General features: G+C 39.2%; 1 protein-coding gene across 4 annotated transcripts in view; it reads left to right on the plus strand.

Moving 5' to 3' along the window:
- Nucleotides 1-20,376, plus strand: part of LOC133611635 (rho guanine nucleotide exchange factor TIAM2-like) — a 178,375-nt gene that overhangs the window by 156,591 nt on the left and 1,408 nt on the right. For all 4 annotated transcript variants that reach the window (XM_061968605.2, XM_061968606.2, XM_061968609.2 and 1 more), the window contains exons 20-27: nucleotides 1,333-1,512; nucleotides 1,667-1,785; nucleotides 2,247-2,355; nucleotides 9,978-10,036; nucleotides 10,140-10,242; nucleotides 10,560-10,653; nucleotides 13,771-13,925; nucleotides 20,285-20,376. The exon at nucleotides 20,285-20,376 is cut by the window's right edge and continues 1,408 nt beyond it. In XM_061968605.2, the coding sequence (XP_061824589.1) occupies nucleotides 1,333-1,512; nucleotides 1,667-1,785; nucleotides 2,247-2,355; nucleotides 9,978-10,036; nucleotides 10,140-10,242; nucleotides 10,560-10,653; nucleotides 13,771-13,925; nucleotides 20,285-20,376 (911 nt within the window). The remainder of the gene's footprint in view (nucleotides 1-1,332; nucleotides 1,513-1,666; nucleotides 1,786-2,246; nucleotides 2,356-9,977; nucleotides 10,037-10,139; nucleotides 10,243-10,559; nucleotides 10,654-13,770; nucleotides 13,926-20,284) is intronic.

Genomic DNA, 20,376 nt, shown 5'->3' on the forward strand with positions numbered 1-20,376 from the left:
TCAACCGCGGCGCACCACTCTTCCTCCAGTACAAGCTGTCACTTGTAAAATGAGAAAAGTACTTCTTTTAAACACAGTTTGGCGCTTTGACAGCAGCTCTATTGGTCACGCTTTTTTGTCTTAAAGTGACATACACATTGAAGCTCCGAGGAACACCGAATGCCACCCAACACCGATGTCATAACGCATCGATGCTTCAGTATTGTTTGACCCATCACTCCCTTTTAGTTTCTGCTGATAAACATTCTGGCCCTTGGGGAAAAGTAATAGAGGACCCCTGATGCAGACTGTTCATTATTCCTTATGCACTGCACATCTTTGCACAGGGAACTGACTAAGTATGTAGTTGCCATTTAGAGTGTAGTTGTGACTCTGCGTGATACAGAACATCAGAAATAGCACAGCCTGATCACATCCAGCTGATTCAAGGACATGCAGTAAATCTGGGGGTGTTTGTCAAGTCTATATACATAATTAGATGACCATCTTGGCCTTCTTCATCACTCCCTTCCTTTTCGCATCATGCCACAGGCTTTGGGTTGCTTTAGCTTCGTTGTTTATCTGTCGACTCGGTAATTGCCTGCCAATTACTCTGGGAGGTGTCGATTGGGCTGCCTGTCTGCATCTGAGAGTGTTATAATTAATACTTTAATGGCCCCCCACAGTCAGCATCATGCAAGCACGCTGCTCAACGAAAAGGTCATCACTTTGCCATAAGATTTGCCTTGTAGTATAACTTAAATTACTCTCTTTGCTAAACAAAGCGCTTTTTCCACTATGAATTCAGACAAATGTAAAAAGCAATAATTTGCCTTTCCAATAAAACACTGCAAAAAGCAAATTGAGTGTTCAATGTAGGTTAAGGAGAAGCCTACACTACGCCCTGCCCTGCTGGAGGTATCTTATTGCACCATGAATCTGCACTGGTCAACCACACTGTATATGTGAGTGTGAATGGTTGTTTGTGTATGTGTGTGCCCTGTGATTGGCTAGCGACCCAGTCCAGGGAGTAAACAAGCTCTTGCCCAAAGTTTGCTGGGATAGGCTCCATCTTACCCATGACCCTAATTAGTGGTATATAAAATGGATAGTGTTTTTCATATTTTTGTGTAATGCACACAAAACAAAACCCTTTATAATATAAAATTATTTTAAAATTGATTTGTGGTTATGAGTTATATATACTGTATTCAGTTGCCACGCATCTGTTATAGCACAATTGCTGTATTGTGCTATTGTTGCCATTGTGGGTGTAATGCTGTGACAGTACTGTATTGTAAATGACTTAATCCCACTCTTAATTGGTAATAATTCAGTGTATTTGTTTTGCAGCCAAGACCGATCGAGCCTTTAAGGAATTCTTGGACGCAAGGAACTCCACCAAGCAGCACTCATCCACCCTGGAGTCCTACCTGATTAAACCAGTGCAAAGAGTTCTCAAGTACCCCCTGCTGCTCAGGGAGCTGGTTTCTCTCACTGACGCCAACAGCGAAGAACACTTGCACATCACAGGTAGGCTTACACCAAAATATATACACAGTATATAAGCACACACACAGGGAGGCAAACAGTATTTGCACTAGTCATTCAGTATTATGATGTCCCCTGTGGGCTATGTCAAAGACTTGATCCTTGCTAATACTTTCCTTTGTTCATCACCGTGCAGAAGCGCTCAAGGCCATGGAAAAGGTGGCCAGCCACATCAATGAGATGCAAAAAATCTACGAGGATTACGGCTCCGTCTTTGATCAACTTGTCGCCGAGCAGGCCAGCCACGATCGAGAGGTATGTGCATACTTTACAAGTCAAAAGACACTGATTTAGCGCACAAATCTTAAACTGCCCCAATAAGAACGACTGTTCCTCTTTTAGAAATAAAGTTGGTAGCTCTGCTATTTGTGCTGTTTATGCCATCTTTTGTTCTTTTGCCTTTGGGGAGTGAATACATCTACAAATTGATAGAATAATTAGTTGGTATAGCAATTCAAAGGGAATGGTAAATAATACTTGCGCTTAAATGGGTATCAGATAAAAAGCACACATTATGACGTACAAATAAGTATAAATAAATTATAGTGTTCATCCCCTCTCAACCACTGCTGCTCTATATCCAGTTCTCAACTGAACCTTTTACAACCTAGACTTATTATTTCAACAAGATGCAAAATGTCCACAGTTTAAATCAGTACAATACGTTTGTCAGGATGGCTGACCATGGTGACCAAAGATGTGTGTGTGTCCCACAGGTCACTGAAATCTCTATGGGAGAGTTTCTCCTACATTCTACTGCAGTCTGGCTCAACCCACATTCTTCATTGGGCCGTATGAGGAAAGACCCTGAAATGACCGTGTTTGGTAAGTCTGCCTCCTCTGACATGATATTCTGTTTTAGGGATATAACGGTTAACGGTATAATGATACACCGTGGTAAAATTCCAGACGGTTAGTAGTACCTTTTAAATTTATAATTATAGAAAAGCCGTCATTTGGTAATGCATTTTAGGCAACAGTGCTTACTTCCTGGAAACTGAGTCACAGCAGCGTTGGCGCATGCACACTAGCGTCGTTTGGCTTGAAAAAACATGTTGGAACAAAACTAGGTACACTGACTTTGCTACGGAAATTTCCCCTCGGGAGTATATGGGAGTATCATAAACTTTGGAGGTGGTGACACCCCTGACAAGCACTAGATCTATCGTATTACCGTTGCGATGCGTGGGTTTATTTATTATTTGTGTAAGACCACAGCTATCAATTATAGTCTGGAGCGCCACGTACGCAGGGTCTGATGGGTTATTCATATGGATATTAAACTCCCCCATTATAATTATATTGTCGGCGTGCGTCACACGATCAGCGAGGAACTCTGAGAATTCACTGATAAAGTCCGAATAGGGCCCAGGGGGGCAGTAGATAACAGCCAGGTAGAGAGGCAGCGGTGCGACAGACCTCATAGTAAGCACCTCAAATTATTTATATTTATTACTTAGGTTAGGGGTAAGGTTAAGGTTTTCATTGTACAAACCTCGTTTCCATATGAGTTGGGAAATTGTGTTAGATGTAAATATAAACGGAATACAATGATTTGCAAATCATTTTCAACCCATATTCAGTTGAATATGCCACAAAGACAACATATTTGGTGTTCAAACTGATAAACATTTTTTTTTTTTGCAAACAAAACAAACAAGGATGGGGCGAGGGTCACCACTTTGTCAACAAATGCGTGAGCAAGTTGTTGAACAGTTTAAGAAAAACTTTTCTCAACCAGCTATTGCAAGGAATTTAGGGATTTCACCATCTACGGTCCGTAATATCATCAAAGGGTTCAGAGAATCTGGAGAAATCACTGCACGTAAGCAGCTAAGCCCGTGACCTTCGATCCCTCAGGCTGTACTGCATCAACAAGCGACATCAGTGTGTAAAGGATATCACCACATGGGCTCAGGAACACTTCAGAAACCCACTGTCAGTAACTACAGTTGGTCGCTACATCTGTAAGTGCAAGTTAAAACTCTCCTATGCAAGGCGAAAACCGTTTATCAACAACACCCAGAAACGCCGGGCTTCGCTGGGCCTGAGCTCATCTAAGATGGACTGATACAAAGTGGAAAAGTGTTCTGTGGTCTGAGGAGTCCACATTTCAAATTGTTTTTGGAAACTGTGGACGTTGTGTCCTCCGGACCAAAGAGGAAAAGAACCATCTGGATTGTTATAGGCGCAAAGTTGAAAAGCCAGCTTCTGTGATGGTATGGGGGTGTATTAGTGCCCAAGACATGGGTAACTTACACATCTGTGAAGGCGCCATTAATGCTGAAAGGTACATACAGGTTTTGGAGCAACATATGTTGCCATCCAAGCAACGTTACCATGGACGCCCCTGCTTTTTTCAGCAAGACAATGCCAAGCCACGTGTTACATCAACGTGGCTTCATAGTAAAAGAGTGCGGGTACTAGACTGGCCTGCTTGTAGTCCAGACCTGTCGCCCATTGAAAATGTGTGGCGCATTATGAAGCCTAAAATACCACAACGGAGACCCTCGGATTTATATTTATTTATTTTGCCGTTTTTGTTTACATGTTAAAGGTGTTTTAATGAATATACATGCATGTTTAACACATATAGATTCCTTTCTTTCATGAAGACAAGAATATAAGTTGGTGTATTACCTGATTCTGATGACTTGCATTGATTGGAATCAGACAGTGATGATAACGTCCACATTTTCGAATGGAAGAGAAAAAAAAGTCTTCCTTTCTGTCCAATACCACATGAAAGTGGTTGGTTTTTGGCATCTTATTTGTCCAGCTTCCATATTCGTTTTTATACACTTTACAAGAAATACATTGGTGGAAAACTCCGTAGCTTGCTAGCTTGTTTGCGCTGGCTTTCGGAGACTCTTATTTTGAAAGCGCAGGCGCGATGGAGCGGCACTTTTATTGTGAAGACAGGAACTGTGCAGTCAGTCTTTAGGCTTTTGACGGGAAGTACGGTTGAAATAAAAAAAAGGTCTTTTTTCCTTCACATTTTTGATTGATTGATTGGAACTTTTATTAGTAGATTGCACAGTACAGTACATATTCCGTACAATTCACCACTAAATGGTAAGACCCGAATAAGTTTTTCAACTTGTTTAAGTCAGGTCATGTGACCCCTGGCTCTGTTTAATTGGTCCAACGTCACCAGTGACTGCATCTGATTGGTGGAACGGAGTGAACGTCACCAGTGACTGTATTTGTTGAAACACAGGCACTATGAAGGTCTGTCTGACAAACCAAAACAAACAAAGCGTGCATTAACAGATCGATAAAAATTAGTAGCGAGCTGAATGTAGATAAAAGTAGCGGAGTAAAAGTAGCGTTTCTTCTCTATAAATATACTCAAGTAAAAGTAAAAGTATGTTGCATTAAAACTACTCTTAGAAGTACAATTTATCCCAAAAGTTACTCAAGTAGATGTAACGGAGTAAATGTAGCGCGTTACTCCCCACCTCTGGATATCGGTATCGGTATTTAAAGAGTTGGACAATATCGGCAAAAAGCCATTATCGGACATCCCCGAACATTATGTACGGTATTATTCTAACTGATCTTTTTTGTAACACCGTTAATGAATGAAGTGTACTTTTGTAGTTATTTCCCCATATTTCTACACAATAACTCAGATATGGTAACACTAGCGACCAGTAGAGAATATGAAGTGATTTTTGGTCTAGAACATGTTTTGCTTTATTCATTATTGACGTGTTTTTTGCTACTTTATGTTGTATATATTTTACATGAGATTTCCAGTTCAATTTATCATCAGTCATTATACCTAGAATTTTGGTTTCATTTACTCTTTCAATTTCTATTCCGTCTATTTGTTTTTGTGTTTGACTTTCTCTCTACTGTTACCAAATAGCATTATTTTAGTTTTACTGAGATTCAAAGATAGTCTGTTTTTGTCAAACCATCTTTTTAATTTGTTCATTTCTTCTGTTATTATTTGTATTATCGTCTGTGTGTTATCTCCTGAACAAAACGCAGTTGTATCATCCGCAAATAATACTAACTTTAAATCTTTTGTAACTTTACAAATGTCATTTATATAGAGAACAATATAGTTAGGAGTAGATGCCTCGTTCAACGCAAAAATGTGTCTGGTTTGAGCCAGGTTTCGCTGAGACCAATGACGTTAAGATTGTTGTCTCTAATGACCTCAATAACTAATAACGTTTTGGGAGACAATGATCTTAAAAGGCCCATATTATAGGTAGTGGGCTGTTTTGAGTTTTTTTTGTTAAAGTTATCCGTCGTAGTAATATTAATATTGTTGCGTTTATTTTGCGCACTGCGCTTTAAATAATTTCAACCATATCTAAGAATTGATATGACGGGAATCTTCAGATGGTTGCTTGGTGCTGCGATACACTGAACGCGTCATAATTTGTCACCTCAGTAGAATGCATGTCCACCTCTGGCACAGTCACTGCAGAAAAAACATTATGTGAGTTGTGTATTATTCTAGGAGAAATGCTATGTGTGCAGGGATTTTCCAGCCTGGCGCTGGCTAGTTCTAGCTTAACTGACTCCTCACCCGGACTAACAGACACTATAATTGCCTGTGAACAGGATTGCTCTAGTGTAGTTAGTCATGTGTGACTCAAACAATAATCTATGTTCCTAGCCAGGATGATGGCGCCTTTTTGGTTAGGGTGAAGGCCGTCTCTCATCAACAAGCCCGGTTTGCCCCAGAAAGAGGGCCAATTATAAATAAACGTTAGTCCCTTTTGTCTACAAAAACTAGCCAGCCACTTGTTAGGCGAGACTAATCTGCTATGCCTCTAATCATTGCCTCTCACAAAATGATAGATAAATACCGCGATAAAGTCGGACAAGCAGAAATGCACAAATCCATGTCTTTTACAGTGGAAGTCTACTGCTTCTTCAGCACTTGCAGTGAGCGAACTTGTCCAAAAGATGGCGCCATAGCACAAATAATAATACACTTTTTTCGATTTGTTAGGTTCTGCGCATGTCAAATTAAAGTATTCCGATTTAAGGTGAGATGCATGAAAATGCACGTCATAATCAGATCTTTTTTAAAGACACAGTAACATTCGAATCTGAATGATGATCAGATTAAATAAATGTTGTCCATGTACTCGTGGCTAGTGTTTTTATCTACAATAATTATTCTTCTACAAAGAAAATCATTTTTTGAATGTGTTGTTTTGTGTTTTTTAATAAAACTTGGTTAAAAGATTTTAGTGTAAGTACTTTTTGACAATTTTGAGGAAACATGTAAAAATACCACGATAATAATAACCGTGATAATTTTGGTCACAATAACCCTGATAAGAAATGTTCATACCGTGACATCCCTATTCTGCTTAAAATTAGACTCACCAGCCACTTCATAGTACACCAGGACAAATAAATTAGAACCGCTCACACAAATGTTTAAACAATCTGCTTAGGGCTGTCAAATGATTACAATTTGTATTTAGGATACAAAATGACGAATCAGCATTTTGCAACTACAAACCCCATTTCCATAAGAGTTGGGAAATTGTGTTCGATGTAAATATAACCAGAATACAATGATTTGCAAATCCTTTTCAACTCATATTCAATTGAATGCACTACAAAGACAAGATATTTGATGTTCAAACTCAGAAACTTTATTTTTTTTTGCAAATAATAATTAACTTAGAATTTCATGGCTGCAACACGTGCCAAAGTAGTTGGGAAAGGGCATGTTCACCACTGTGTTACATGGCCCTTCCTTTTAACAACACTCAGTAAACGTTTGGGAATTGAGGAGACACATTTTTTAAGCTTCTCAGGTGGAATTCTTTCCCATTCTTGCTTGATGTACAGCTTAAGTTGTTCAACAGTCCGGGGGTCTCCGTTATGCTATTTTAGGCTTCATAATGTGCCACACATTTTCAATGGGAGACAGGTCTGGACTACAGGCAGGCCAGTCTAGTACCCGCACTCTTTTACTATGAAGCCACATTGATGTAACACGTGGCTTGGCATTGTCTTGCTGAAAAGAGAAGGGGCGTCCATGGTAACGTTGCTTGGATGGCAACATATGTTGCTCCAAAAGCTGTATGTACCTTTCAGCATTAATGGCGCCTTCACAGATGTGTAAGTTACCCATGTCTTAGGCACTAATACACCCCCATACCATCACAGATGCTGGCTTTTCAACTTTGCGCCTATAACAATCCGGATGGTTCTTTTCCTCTTTGGTCCGGAGGACACGGCGTCCACAGTTTCCAAAAACAATTTCAAATGTGGACTCGTCAGACCACAGAACACTTTTCCACTTTGTATCAGTCCATCTTAGATGAGCTCAGGCCCAGCAAAGCCGACAACGTTTCTGGGTGTTGATAAACGGTTTTCGCCTTGCATAGGAGAGATTTAACTTGCACTTACAGCTGTAGCGACCAACTGTAGTTACTGACAGTGGGTTTCTGAAGTGTTCCTGAGCCCATGTGGTGATATCCTTTACACACTGATGCCGCTTGTTGATGCAGTACAGCCTGAGGGATCGAAGGTCACGGGCTTAGCTGCTTACGTGCAGTGATTTCTCCAGATTCTCTGAACCCTTTGATGATATTACGGAATGTAGATGGTGAAATCCCTAAATTCCTTGCAATAGCTGGTTGAGAAAGGTTTTTCTTAAACTGTTCAACAATTTGCTCACGCATTTGTTGACAAAGTGGTGACCCTCGCCCCATCCTTGTTTGTGAATGACTGAGCATTTCATGGAATCTACTTTTATACCCAATCATGGCACCCACCTGTTCCCAATTTGCCTGTTCACCTGTGGGATGTTCCAAATAAGTGTTTGATGAGCATTCCTCAACGTTATCAGTATTTATTGCCACCTTTCCCAACTTCTTTGTCACGTGTTGCTGGCATCAAATTCTAAAGTTAATGATTATTTGCAAAAAAAAAATGTTTTATCAGTTTCCATCCATCCATTTGCTACCGCTTATTCCCTTCGGGGTCGCGGGGGGTGCTGGAGCCTATCTCAGCTACAATCGGGCGGAAGGCGGTGTACACCCTGGACAAGTCGCCACCTCATCGCAGGGCCAACACAGATAGACAGACAACATTCACACTCACATTCACACACTAGGGCCAATTTAGTGTTGCCAATCAACCTATCCCCAGGTGCATGTCTTTGGAGGTGGAAGGAAGTCGGAGTACCCGGAGGGAACCCACGCAGTCACGGGGAGAACATGCAAACTCCACACAGAAAGATCCCGAGCCCGGGATTGAACCCAGGACTACTCAGGACCTTCGTATTGTGAGGCAGACGCACTAACCCCTCTTCCACCGTTCTGCCCTGTTTATCAGTTTGAACATCAAATATGTTGTCTTTGTAGCATATTCAACTGAATATGGGTTCAAAATGATTTGCAAATCATTGTATTCCGTTTATATTTGCATCTAACACAATTTCCCAACTCATATGGAAACGGAGTTTGTACATTGTGCTTTGAATATTGCGGCTTTACCACATAATAGATTTTTTAGGAAGTATTATAAAGCATATTCTACATTTTTTGGGTCCTAAATTAAGCATTTTCAAGCATAAATGGCTAAATAAAAATATCCGTGCTACTGTAGTATTGGCAACTAGAGAAGACCAAACCAATTGGAGCGTGCTGTTCAGTATCGTGGTCACTGATTGGCTTAGCCTTAGGCAGCATTACTATAATAGATTAAAAGAATATAATGGTGATATTTCTAGTCTGGAAGGCTCTCATAACATATTTAGAAAGTTATAAACAGTTTTTAATACTCTAGCTATGAAAAGATTTGCTTTAAAATGAATGATTCTTACTTTTTGTAAACTTATTTATTGCTGTCATGTCTGGAAACAATACATCAATATGTTGAAAATGTTAATGCCATTAATCAATTAGTTCCTGCTGTTAATACGTTATTTGGCATACTGCCCTGGTTAAAATAGTTTCAAATGTTAATGTGTGATTTTTGAGAGTTTTCATTCTTTATTTGTGATCATGCAGAGATTTGTGTCTAATATTGTGACACTCATTGAACTACATGAGGTAACACAAATACTGTATGTAGGACCTCTAAAGTATAACAGTGCAACTACTGCTACTTGAAGAAATTCCTTGTTGATGAGTGTCATGGCTGCTTTCATTCTACACATGCATACTCTCCTCACAGGCCATTCCCATATTAATGAAGCGCTAAATAATCCCATTATTAATTCTGTTTCAAGTGCAGTTTAGTCTTAATCCTTTTTAAGCGACAGGGTTTTGTGGTCGAATCACAGTGTGAAATAGTTGTCAGTGAAACTTCAAAAAACGTGGCTGTAGCTTTTTGGACTTCCGAGTTTACATTTAAAATGCTTCTGAGGGTTGTACCCCTCCAGTTCCCTTCCCCCATGAGGCATTTGACGCCGCAATAAAGATGCTGAGATGTGTTTTCTCTCCTGCCAGTGTTCAAGAAAGCAGTGATATTGGTCTACCGGGAAAACAACAAGCTGAAGAAGAAAATGGTGAGTGTCTGCGCTCATTTGCTTTCACATGTTAGGAATGCTATCTTGGCAGAAAATGTAATTTTTTTCCTTTCTCATAATTTTTTATTAACGTGGTGGTCAGACCAACCCTCGTTCTTCACTTTCTCATGGCGATCCTGACCCATTCAAGTTTCGTTGGCTCATCCCACTCTCAGCGCTTCAGGTCAGGCTGGGAAATCCAACAGGTAGGAAACTGGCCTGATGCCACAGTACCCTGACTAAAGCTAAAGCACTCACAAAGATAATCCACTAAATCTGTTTGTTCTTTTCTCATCTCCTCCCTGAACACACCCCTAAGCTCATTCTCCTTGCCCTCTCTCTCTCTCTCACACACATGCACACGCACGCACACAACGCACGCACGCACGCACACACACACACACACACACACACACACACACACACACACACACACACACACACACACTCAATCTCTCTGTAAAATGATGAACCATATTTGGACTGCAAGATTAAAAATGATGTTTTCTCTGCTTTCTCCCAGGACCAGGCTCAGAAGGCAGTTGTATCTGGGAGCTGATTCACTGCAGGTCTGAAGTGGAAGGAAGACCACAGACGGTCTTCCAGTTGTGTAGCAGGTCAGACATTTTACATTATTAATACTACAATATGTACCAAGGGAGTCAAACTCGTTTTCATTGAGGGCCACATCGGTCACTAGTAAAAGTGAATATATGTAAATATTATTGTATAATGAGACATAGGGCGGCGTGGGTCGGTTGGTAGAACGGTCATGCCAGCAACTTGAGGGTTTCAGGTTCGATCCCCGCTTCCGCCATCCTAGTCACTGCCGTTGTGTCCTTGGGCAAAATACTTTACCCACCTGCTCCCATTGCTCCCCACACTGGTTTAAATGTAACTTAGATAATGGCTTTCACTATGAAACTACTACTAGTCACTACAGAAAGGCGCTCTATAAATATAATTCGCACACTCACACAAATAATCACCACATGTTGTTATTATACAGTATGCATGCCTATGCATTTGATTATATTTTTTATTACAAATTATTGGTTCACTTGCTTTAAAATCATAAGTCAAAGTGGTAAGTAAATATTTATTTTTTCAATAACAATAAATACTGTACATCATACAACAATCAAATTTAGAAGATAAGCAGTTGCACACAATACCTTTTTACTGTCAAAATTAGAGATGTAATGATATTAAAATCTCATGGTACGATATTATCATGGTATTAAGATCACGGTACGATATTATTGTGGTATATGTATAAAAAAACCAAAATTAAAATGCCATAGTGTGTAAAATTAAGTGTCAGGAATGTTTAGGGTAAATACACTGACTGTAATTAAACATAGATATAACGCTCAAATGTTCAAACCATATTGATTACTACAAACAAGTATTTTTGAGTGCAAAGAATTGTGCAGGAACATCCACTGTGTCTTTTTGAGAAGTGGACATTTCTTCTATCAGTTTGGAAAATGCAGTTTCTCTGAAACAATAACTCACATTTTTACTTTCAATAATGTAAATACCTCATAAATTGACATTTAGCTTAGCCGGTTTCATCTTTTCCGGGTGATGATAGCATATCAAGTAGCTTCGGTGTGCAGCAGTTGCTTTCCCTCGGCACAATATCATTGCATACCTAGTCAAAATTGAAAGAAATAAGTTTCGCAAGAAAGATTATGTGCTTTACTGACGCACATTATTTCCAGGCTTTTGCAGGCCACACATAATGATATAGCAGGCCAGATCTGGCCCCTGAGCCTTGAGTTTGACACCTGTGGTATATACGATGTAGGTAACAGGATTTGGGAAGATGGTGATAATGATATCTCACAAGGGGCGAAGGCTAGCCAGCTTCATACAGAACTACATAGGACTAATTAGCACTTATTACAAACACAGTACTAATCCGTTCCAAAAGGTCCGACAAAGACCGGATTGTATAAAAACAAAGCAATTTTTCCTATAAGAAATAACTTACCATCAGTTCTAGACTCACCACACATTTTATATAGAATAATAATAGTTGTACCGGTACATACAGAAAAAAATGTAAAATACATAGAGATGACAAATGAAATGGATAAATTAACTAACATCACTTTTATCATTATTGAATACTCTTGTTGTCAAAGACCGCAATGAGCAGAATAGGGTGTGTGCCTGCAAACCCCACTTTCATACTTTGCTACAATTCAATAGTGCTTCTTTATCAAAGTACTGGTACTTGCAACTTTTTTTGGCCACGTTGTGTATTATTTTCAATCAATCAATGTTTATTTATATAGCCCTAAATCACAAGTGTCTCAAAGGGCTTCACAAGCCACAACGACAGCCTCGGTACAGAGCCCACATAAGGGCAAGGAAAAACTCACCCCAGTGGGACGTCTATGTGAATGACTATGAGAAACCTTGGAGAGGACTGCATATGTGGGTAATCTCCCCCCCTCTAGGGAAGACCGAAAGCAATGGATGTCGAGTGGGTCTGACATAATATTGTGAAAGTCCAGTCCATAGTGGATCCAATATATCAGTGAAAGTCCAGTCCACAGTGGATCCAACATAATAGTGAGAGTCCAGTCCATAGTGGGGCCAGCAGGAAACCATCCCGAGCGGAGACGGGTCAGCAGCGTAGAGATGTCCCCAACCGATGCACAGACGAGCGGTCCACCCCAGGTCCCGACTCTGGACAGCCAACACTTCATCCATGGCCACCAGACCTGTGTAACTCCCCCTCTACAAGGGAGAGGGGGGCATAGAAGAAAATAAAAGAAACGGCAGATCAACTGGTCTAAAAAGGAGGTCTATTTAAAGGCAAGAGTATACAAATTAGTTTTAAGATGGGACTTAAATGCTTCTACTGACGTAGCATCTCTAACTGTTACCGGAAGGGCATTCCATAGTACTGGAGCCCGAATAGAAAACACTCTATAGCCCGCAAACTTTTTTTAGGCTCTGGGAATCACTAATAAGCCAGAGTTCTTTGAACGCAGATTTCTTGCCGGGACATATGGTACAATACAACTGGCAAGATAGGATGGAGCTAGACCGTGTAGCATTTTATACGTAAGTAGTAAAACCTTAAAGTCACATCTTAAGTGCACAGGAAGCCAGTGGAGGTGAGCCAGTAGAGGCGTAATATGATCAAACTTTCTTGTTCTTGTCAAAAGTCTAGCAGCCGCATTTTGTACCAACTGTAATCTTTTTTGCAGTTGTACTTAATAAAAAAATGTATAGGACGATTAATTGTTTGGACACTCAAATCAATCCTTATATTATATTGCCATTTAATAACTTGACATATATTTTAACGTCTAAATTAGTGGGTGATGTGAGAGGATGAATATCAACGAGTATGTACTGTATATACTTTTAGGCTTTATCACTCAGCTTGTAGACATTTAGTATTGTCTTCTATAAGTGTGATATGGCAATAAAATTAGACTTTGCAGAGTTGTGATAAAGTTGCAATTTATAACGACTTTGCTTAACCAAAATAGTTGAAGTTAATTTGCTCCGTGTTGAGAATGATGCATGTGATCAAAAGGGAGAGTCTCTTAATGCTCCGAGAAATTGATATCAGGCTGAATGAATATGGCTCATTTCTCTGGGGAAATACTGGAACTCTCTGAGCAATCCTCTTCATCTGCATTTAGCTGCTGAAAGCATCAGGCAATCACGCCATGTGCTCACCTCATCTTCTCTGTCCTCCTCAGTGCGCCCGAGAGCAAGGTCAACGTCATCAAGGTGATCCGATCCATCCTTAGGGAGAACACCAGGAGGAACACCAGAGGCGAGGCCACCTTGGAGCGCGGCTGCAAAGAGCGTCTGGCCGCCATGCACAGCAACGCACCCTGCACTGCCAAGCAGGGTGAGTCTTCATAACGCTCCTTAAACTTCCTTTACAATCCAGTCTGGTTTCGAAACTTTTTCTTTTCACTTTGGAAAAAAAAAATCTGCCTGTTTTAAGGAAAAATATGTCTAAAATGTGCAGTTTCATTTTAGTGTTAATTTTGTTGACAAAAAAATATATACATTTTTTCCTGACAGAAATAGGACCGCAAGAAATCAAAACAAATACACGTTGACTAAAAGAATGACAAAATTGACAATTTAGTCAAAGTATAAATACAAGACAAAAATGTTGACAGAGATGAAATCCAATCATATTTAATTTCGTCTTTAGGTAGGTGGTACAAGTTAAAGTACCAGTAGAGTGGAAAAACAAGTTGCCTCTATATTGAAGCTATTATCATATTTATCTGATTTATGACACCAAAAGACTTCCATAATTTGAGAATAAATAGGTTCGATCAAAATAGTATCAATCTCATAGAGATTCCTGAGCCATTTTAAGAGATAATGAGGAAGCCAGTCACGTGATCACTTGACATAGCAGAAGTACCGTAACCACAGATCCCTTCCCATCAACAACAATGCTATACAAGCAGACTTTGTGAGAGCCAACAACGGGAAAAAATTATGATCCGGGACCTTACATTTTTGAGCCCAAACACAAAGAGGACAAGCAATAAGTTTTATAAGCCAACTGCTACCCAGATGCAGCTTTATTGTGACACTAGCATCCGCAGCATTGCTAGGTGCAAAACATACAAACTAACCATATTAAACCATAAAACACTTGCTGTACAATTTCCACTCTCGCTGCGGTGCCGACCAACAGGACGCTCACATAATTCCGTTCAGATGAAGAATCAATCACAATCCTCACAAAGGGTTAAAAAAAAGTTGCTGCAACAATCGTCTTTTTTTGTCTTTTTCGCCACCCCTGGGACTTAAGAGTCAACCAGTCTGTCGGTCCATGGCCACATTTGTCTACTACCAGGTGAGAGATGCGTGAATTATAATCTCGAATTTACATTTAGCAAGTTTGAGACGAAGCATAAAAAGCCCCCCGTCGGCTTAGTGTGTCAACAACAGCAGCAGGGTATACTAGCATTAATTAGCTCATTGCTATTAATTTGTCGCTAAAATAGTGTGTCTGCGTTGGCGCTTATAATAACAAAATCACTCATATTTGGTTGATTTTCAGGTATTGACATGAAAACGGAGTATTGTTGGTGGTTTCTGGATGTTTTTAGAGTGTGTGATGAGCGCAACGTAGGACCCTCGATCTGTTGACTCAATTGTTCACTATTTATTTACGATTTCGAATGCATAAAAAAAGCCAAACATATTTGTTCTTGACTTACAAAAGGATTGTGAATGATAAACAGCACATCTCTTTCCAATTGTTGCGTATTTCCAGTTTGACTAATTAGGGCTGGGCGATATGGCCTTTTATTAATATCTCGATATTTTTAGGCCATGTCACGATACACAATATATATCCTAATATTTTGTCTTAGCCTTGAATGAACACTTGATGCATATAATCACAGCAGTATGATGATTCTATGTGTCTGCATTAAAACATTCTTGTTCATACTGCATTAATATATGCTCATTTTAAACTTTCATGCAGAGAGGGAAATCACAACTAAGTAATTTACTAAAACTGTATTTATTAAACAGTTATTAAGCAGTGGCACAAACATTCATGTCATTTCAAAACAGAAAGTGCAAGATTGTCAAAGACATTTTAAAACAAGTTATTAGTCCACTTTTGTGCATGATGTCACTAACATGACATGAAAACAACACAAAATTAAAGTGTACTTTTTGTACAGAACACCACTACAATAGTTAAAAACAAATAAAGTGCACTTTTGTGCATGATGTCACACAAGATATTTCAATAAGTGTCACATAAAAATGAGCTGCATATCAAATAGTATATGTCCTACGGTGTTGATGTGGAAATGGTTGCTTTGGCATTTTGTAGGTGTGGCACCGAACGGAGATGTTGACATGCGGAGTTTGAAGCATTCTTCATTCTCTAGCGGGTGACTTTTCAAATGATGCTACAAATTAGCAGTGGTGCTACTTGTAGTAGCAACACTTTTGCCGCATAATTGTTCGACATATTCCCGCTTGAAGCCAAACCACCGCCAGACGATGAACCCCGTGCTGTTTTTCTTGGGAATTAATTCTTCCTCCATTTGTTACCAGATTCACACCTTCTCTCTCTCGTATTACCACTCGCACCACTCCGTTAGCATCACAGCTAATGTTACCATGTCGCTACCTCTCTGCTCCGCGGGAGCGTGTGACGTTGCACACGTGACGTGTGTAAGAAGGTGCGCTTGTTTTAAGTCTCTGTGAGAAGGAGAGACAAGAAAGAGGGAGAAACGCATGCAGTGTAATGCCCGCAGCTAAAAGCGATTGTGTGAGAACGTATACTCGAATATCACGATATAGTCATTTTCTATATCACACAGAGACAAACCCGCGATATATCGAGTATATCGATATATCGCCCAGCCCTATGACTTATCTAATAACATGGTCAGAGTGCAGAAGCGTTACTCTAGTGACGTAGAATCTACGGAAATTACCGAAGGTGTTTGGAGCGGAATATTCAAAATGGCTGACTGAATTTGAAGCAATTCGTGACATTTTAGACGGTATTTTCACAAACTTTGCGGATTGTAAATACAATTGGATATGGTTTAATGGATACAATGAAACACAATTAAGCATATAAATTCAACTTGTTTTTCCACTCTATTGGTACTTTAAGAATCAACCACTGTTGCATGTGGGAGAGGGCGGGGTGTAAATCATGAAGGGGATCCAATCAGAAGGATTGTCTTTGTAAGGCACAGTGTTTTGATTTTTCACTGGGAAAAGAAGACTGACTGTATTGTTACACACCTCAGTACAATATGTCTTCTACACCTGGAAGAAGACATATGGACACATTTTACCTTTTCCGCGGTTGACAACAAGACATGTTGTAAACCCTTTGACTCAATTTTCTCCAGTAAAAATACAACCAACTTGAAGCACTGTCTGCAGGCTAATCATTAGGACATCTACGCAACAATAAGTAGGCCAAAGCAAATATTTCGAAATTACTCTACTACTACTTTTGTTGTACACCATGAGCGAGCTTACCCGCCAATTTTAATAAGCAAGATACCGGTACAGTGCATTTTAATCGATGTCCTCTGCACACTGTTCAGCTATTAATTACACAACATGACAACCCAAAAGACCAGATTTGTATTTTTTCAAGCTAACACACAAAGACAGACAGGTATGTGAGATATACTGTATGTAGGTTATAGGTATATAACACTGGTTCCTGTATTTAAGACAACAATTGTGTACCCCCAGTGTAGTTATACACGATATAGAATACAATTACTGTATTTTTTAGACTATAAGGCGCTTTTGCAATCCTTTAGTTTTCTCAAAAATTGACAGTGCACTTTATAATCCGGTGCGCTGAATGTACGTCATAATTCTGGTTGTGCTTACCGACCTTGGAGCAATTGTATTTGGTACATTGTGTAATGATACATGTGGACTGCAGGTTGACGCCTGTTCAATAAGTGACGCTAGCAAGTACAGGTCAGCAAGCAAGCCCAAAATTAAAAAAAAAAAAAAGTTTCATTGACTATATAGAACATTACAAACGGCGCACAAAGTTTTAGTAAGACTTTGGTAAGCTACAAAGCTGCCCCACTTGATGGATTGTCGGATCATTATGGCTACCGTAGTCAGATGTGCTGTGCTTTAAGATACAGGTATTATCATGGTGTGTGTAAGGACCGCAAAATGACAGCTTTTAGGAGACCTATTATGCAATACCAACTTTTCTTGCCTATTGGTTCCTGCTGATGTGTATTTGGGATCTGCAAAAGTCCCAAAAATGTTTGCGCATCCGCCTTTGTCAATAAGCTCCTTTTCCTTTATCCTCTTGTTGTGGGGCATTCGCCCTCTGCAGTTTCCATTTGTAATATAAAGTAGCATACAGTTCTATCTCATATCTGTCAGTAGAAGCGTGGAAGCGCTAAAAACTTCCGGTACAACAAAGATGACGGGGGGAAGACGATGTTGAAGTGAAGTCACGTAAATAAGACCGCCCACAAAACGGTGCATCTTGAAAAGACAGTCAGAAAGCGGCTTGAAGATGGCCTGTAAAACATAATTTATGCAACATTTTGACCAAAGAACCACCATTACGTTATGTCATGTGGCCCACAAGGAAGTATTTTAAATGTAGAAAAAAAAAATCTTAATATTACCGCTTTAATCCGTTGCGAAAATAGACCTGAGTAGGACCCGCTCATCGGCAGGCGCACCGAAAACTATGGTAGTTTGTTTCTCTATATGACCATTTTAGCCATTAATTATTTAACATTTGAAAAAAATGCTTACTTTCAGTTAAAATATCGAACATATATTAAGGTTAGTGTGAAATGTACTTACTGATAGATTCATGGAGTGCAGGTCTTGTTGTGAATTTAGTTTTTGAGATTTTCTGCAATCATTTTCAAAAAAGTGGTTTCAAGACAACTTCAAAGATGCGTTGTCCTCTATACTTTATATTCTAGTCAACGAAATTTACTGTAATTTTAGTCGAGTGAAATGTTGACAATGAAGGAAAGTAGAACGTATTGTTGGTTGCTATAAGGAAAGTAGAACACATTGTTAGTTGCTATAAGAAAAGTAGAACGCATTGTTGGTTGCTGTAAGAAAAGTAGAAGATATTGTTGGTTGCTATAAGAAATATAAAATGCAGTGTTGGTTGCTGTGAAGGAAAGTAGAATGTTTTGTTGGTTGCTGTGAGAAAAGTAGAACGTAGTGTTGGTTGCTGTGAAGGAAAGTAGAATGTTTTGTTAGTTGCTGTGAGAAAGGTAGAACGTAGTGTTGGTTGCTATGAAAAAAAATAGAACGTACTGTTGGTTGCTATAAGAAAAGTAGAACGTATTATTGGTTGCTATAAGAATAGTAGAACAAATTGTTTGAAGCTATGAAAGAAAGTAAAACATATTGTTGGTTGCTATAAGAAAAGTAAAATGCAGTATTGGTTGCTGTGAAGTAAAGTAGAATGTTTTGTTGGTTGCTATGGAGGAAAGTAGAATGTTTTGTTTGTTGCTATGAAGGAAAGTAGAATGTATTGTTGGTTGCTATGAAGAAAAATAAAACTTTGTTGGTTGCTGTAAGAAAAGTAAAACATTTTGTAGGTTGCTATAAGAAAAGTAGAATATATTGTTGGTTGCTATGAAAAAAGTAAAACATTGTTGGTTGCTTTAAGAAAAGCAGAAACATATTGTTGGTTGCTATGAAAGAAAGTAAAACATATTGGTTGCTTTAAGAAAAGTAGAACATATTGTAGGTTGCTATAAGAAAATGATTTATTATTGGTTGCTATAAGAAAAGTAGAATGTATTGTTGGTTGCTATGAATGAAAGTAAAACATATTATTGGTTGCTATAAGGAAAGTAGAACGTATTATAGGTTGGTATAAGAAAAGAAGAATGTATTATTGGTTGCTAAAAGAAAAGTACCGTATTTTTCGGACTATAAGTCGCAGTTTTTTTCATAGTTTGGCCCGGGGTGCGACTTATACTCAGAAGCGACTTATGTGTGAAATGATTAACACATTACCGTAAAATATGAAATAATATTATTTAGCTCATTCACGTAAGAGACTAGACGTATAAGATTTCATGGGATTTAGCGATTAGGAGTGACAGATTGTTTGGTAAACATATAGCATGTTCTATATGTTATAGTTATTTGAATGACTCTTACCATAATATGTTACGTTAACATACCAGGCACGTTCTCAGTTGGTTATTTATGCCTCATATAACGTACACTTATTCAGCCTGTTGTTCACTATTTATTTATTTTAAATTGCCTTTCAAATGTCTATTCTTGGTGTTGGATTTTATCAAATACATTTCCCCCAAAAAATGCGACTTATACTCCAGTGCGACTTATATATGTTTTTTTCCTTCTTTATTATGCATTTTCGGCCGGAGCGACTTATACTCCAAAAAATACGGTAGAATGTATTGTTGGTTGCAGTAAGAGAAGTAGATTGTGTTGTAGGTTGCTATAAGAAAAGTAGAACGTATTATTGATCACTATAAGAAAAGTAGAACGTTTTGTTGGTTGCTATAAGAAAAGTAGAACGTTTTGTTTGTTGTTCTCCTTCAGGTGATTTGGCTTGTCCATCAGTAATCAGGTGTGTAATTTATGTGCACTTTTCAAGATGTTATGGTGACTTTTAGGTCATAAAGCTGCTGGGAGTCATGTGTTGCAAGTGTTCTCCCAGATAAGAGCTTCATCTTTCACTTTCATTTCCAGGCTCCTCCAAGGCTTCCTGGTTGAGTCGTCAGCCCCCAGGTGATCCCCCCAGCCAGACTAAGTGGGTCCCAGACTGCGATGAAGGCAGCCTG

This window comes from Nerophis lumbriciformis, linkage group LG08, assembly GCF_033978685.3.
Source record: "Nerophis lumbriciformis linkage group LG08, RoL_Nlum_v2.1, whole genome shotgun sequence".
Taxonomy (NCBI): Eukaryota; Metazoa; Chordata; class Actinopteri; order Syngnathiformes; family Syngnathidae; genus Nerophis; species Nerophis lumbriciformis.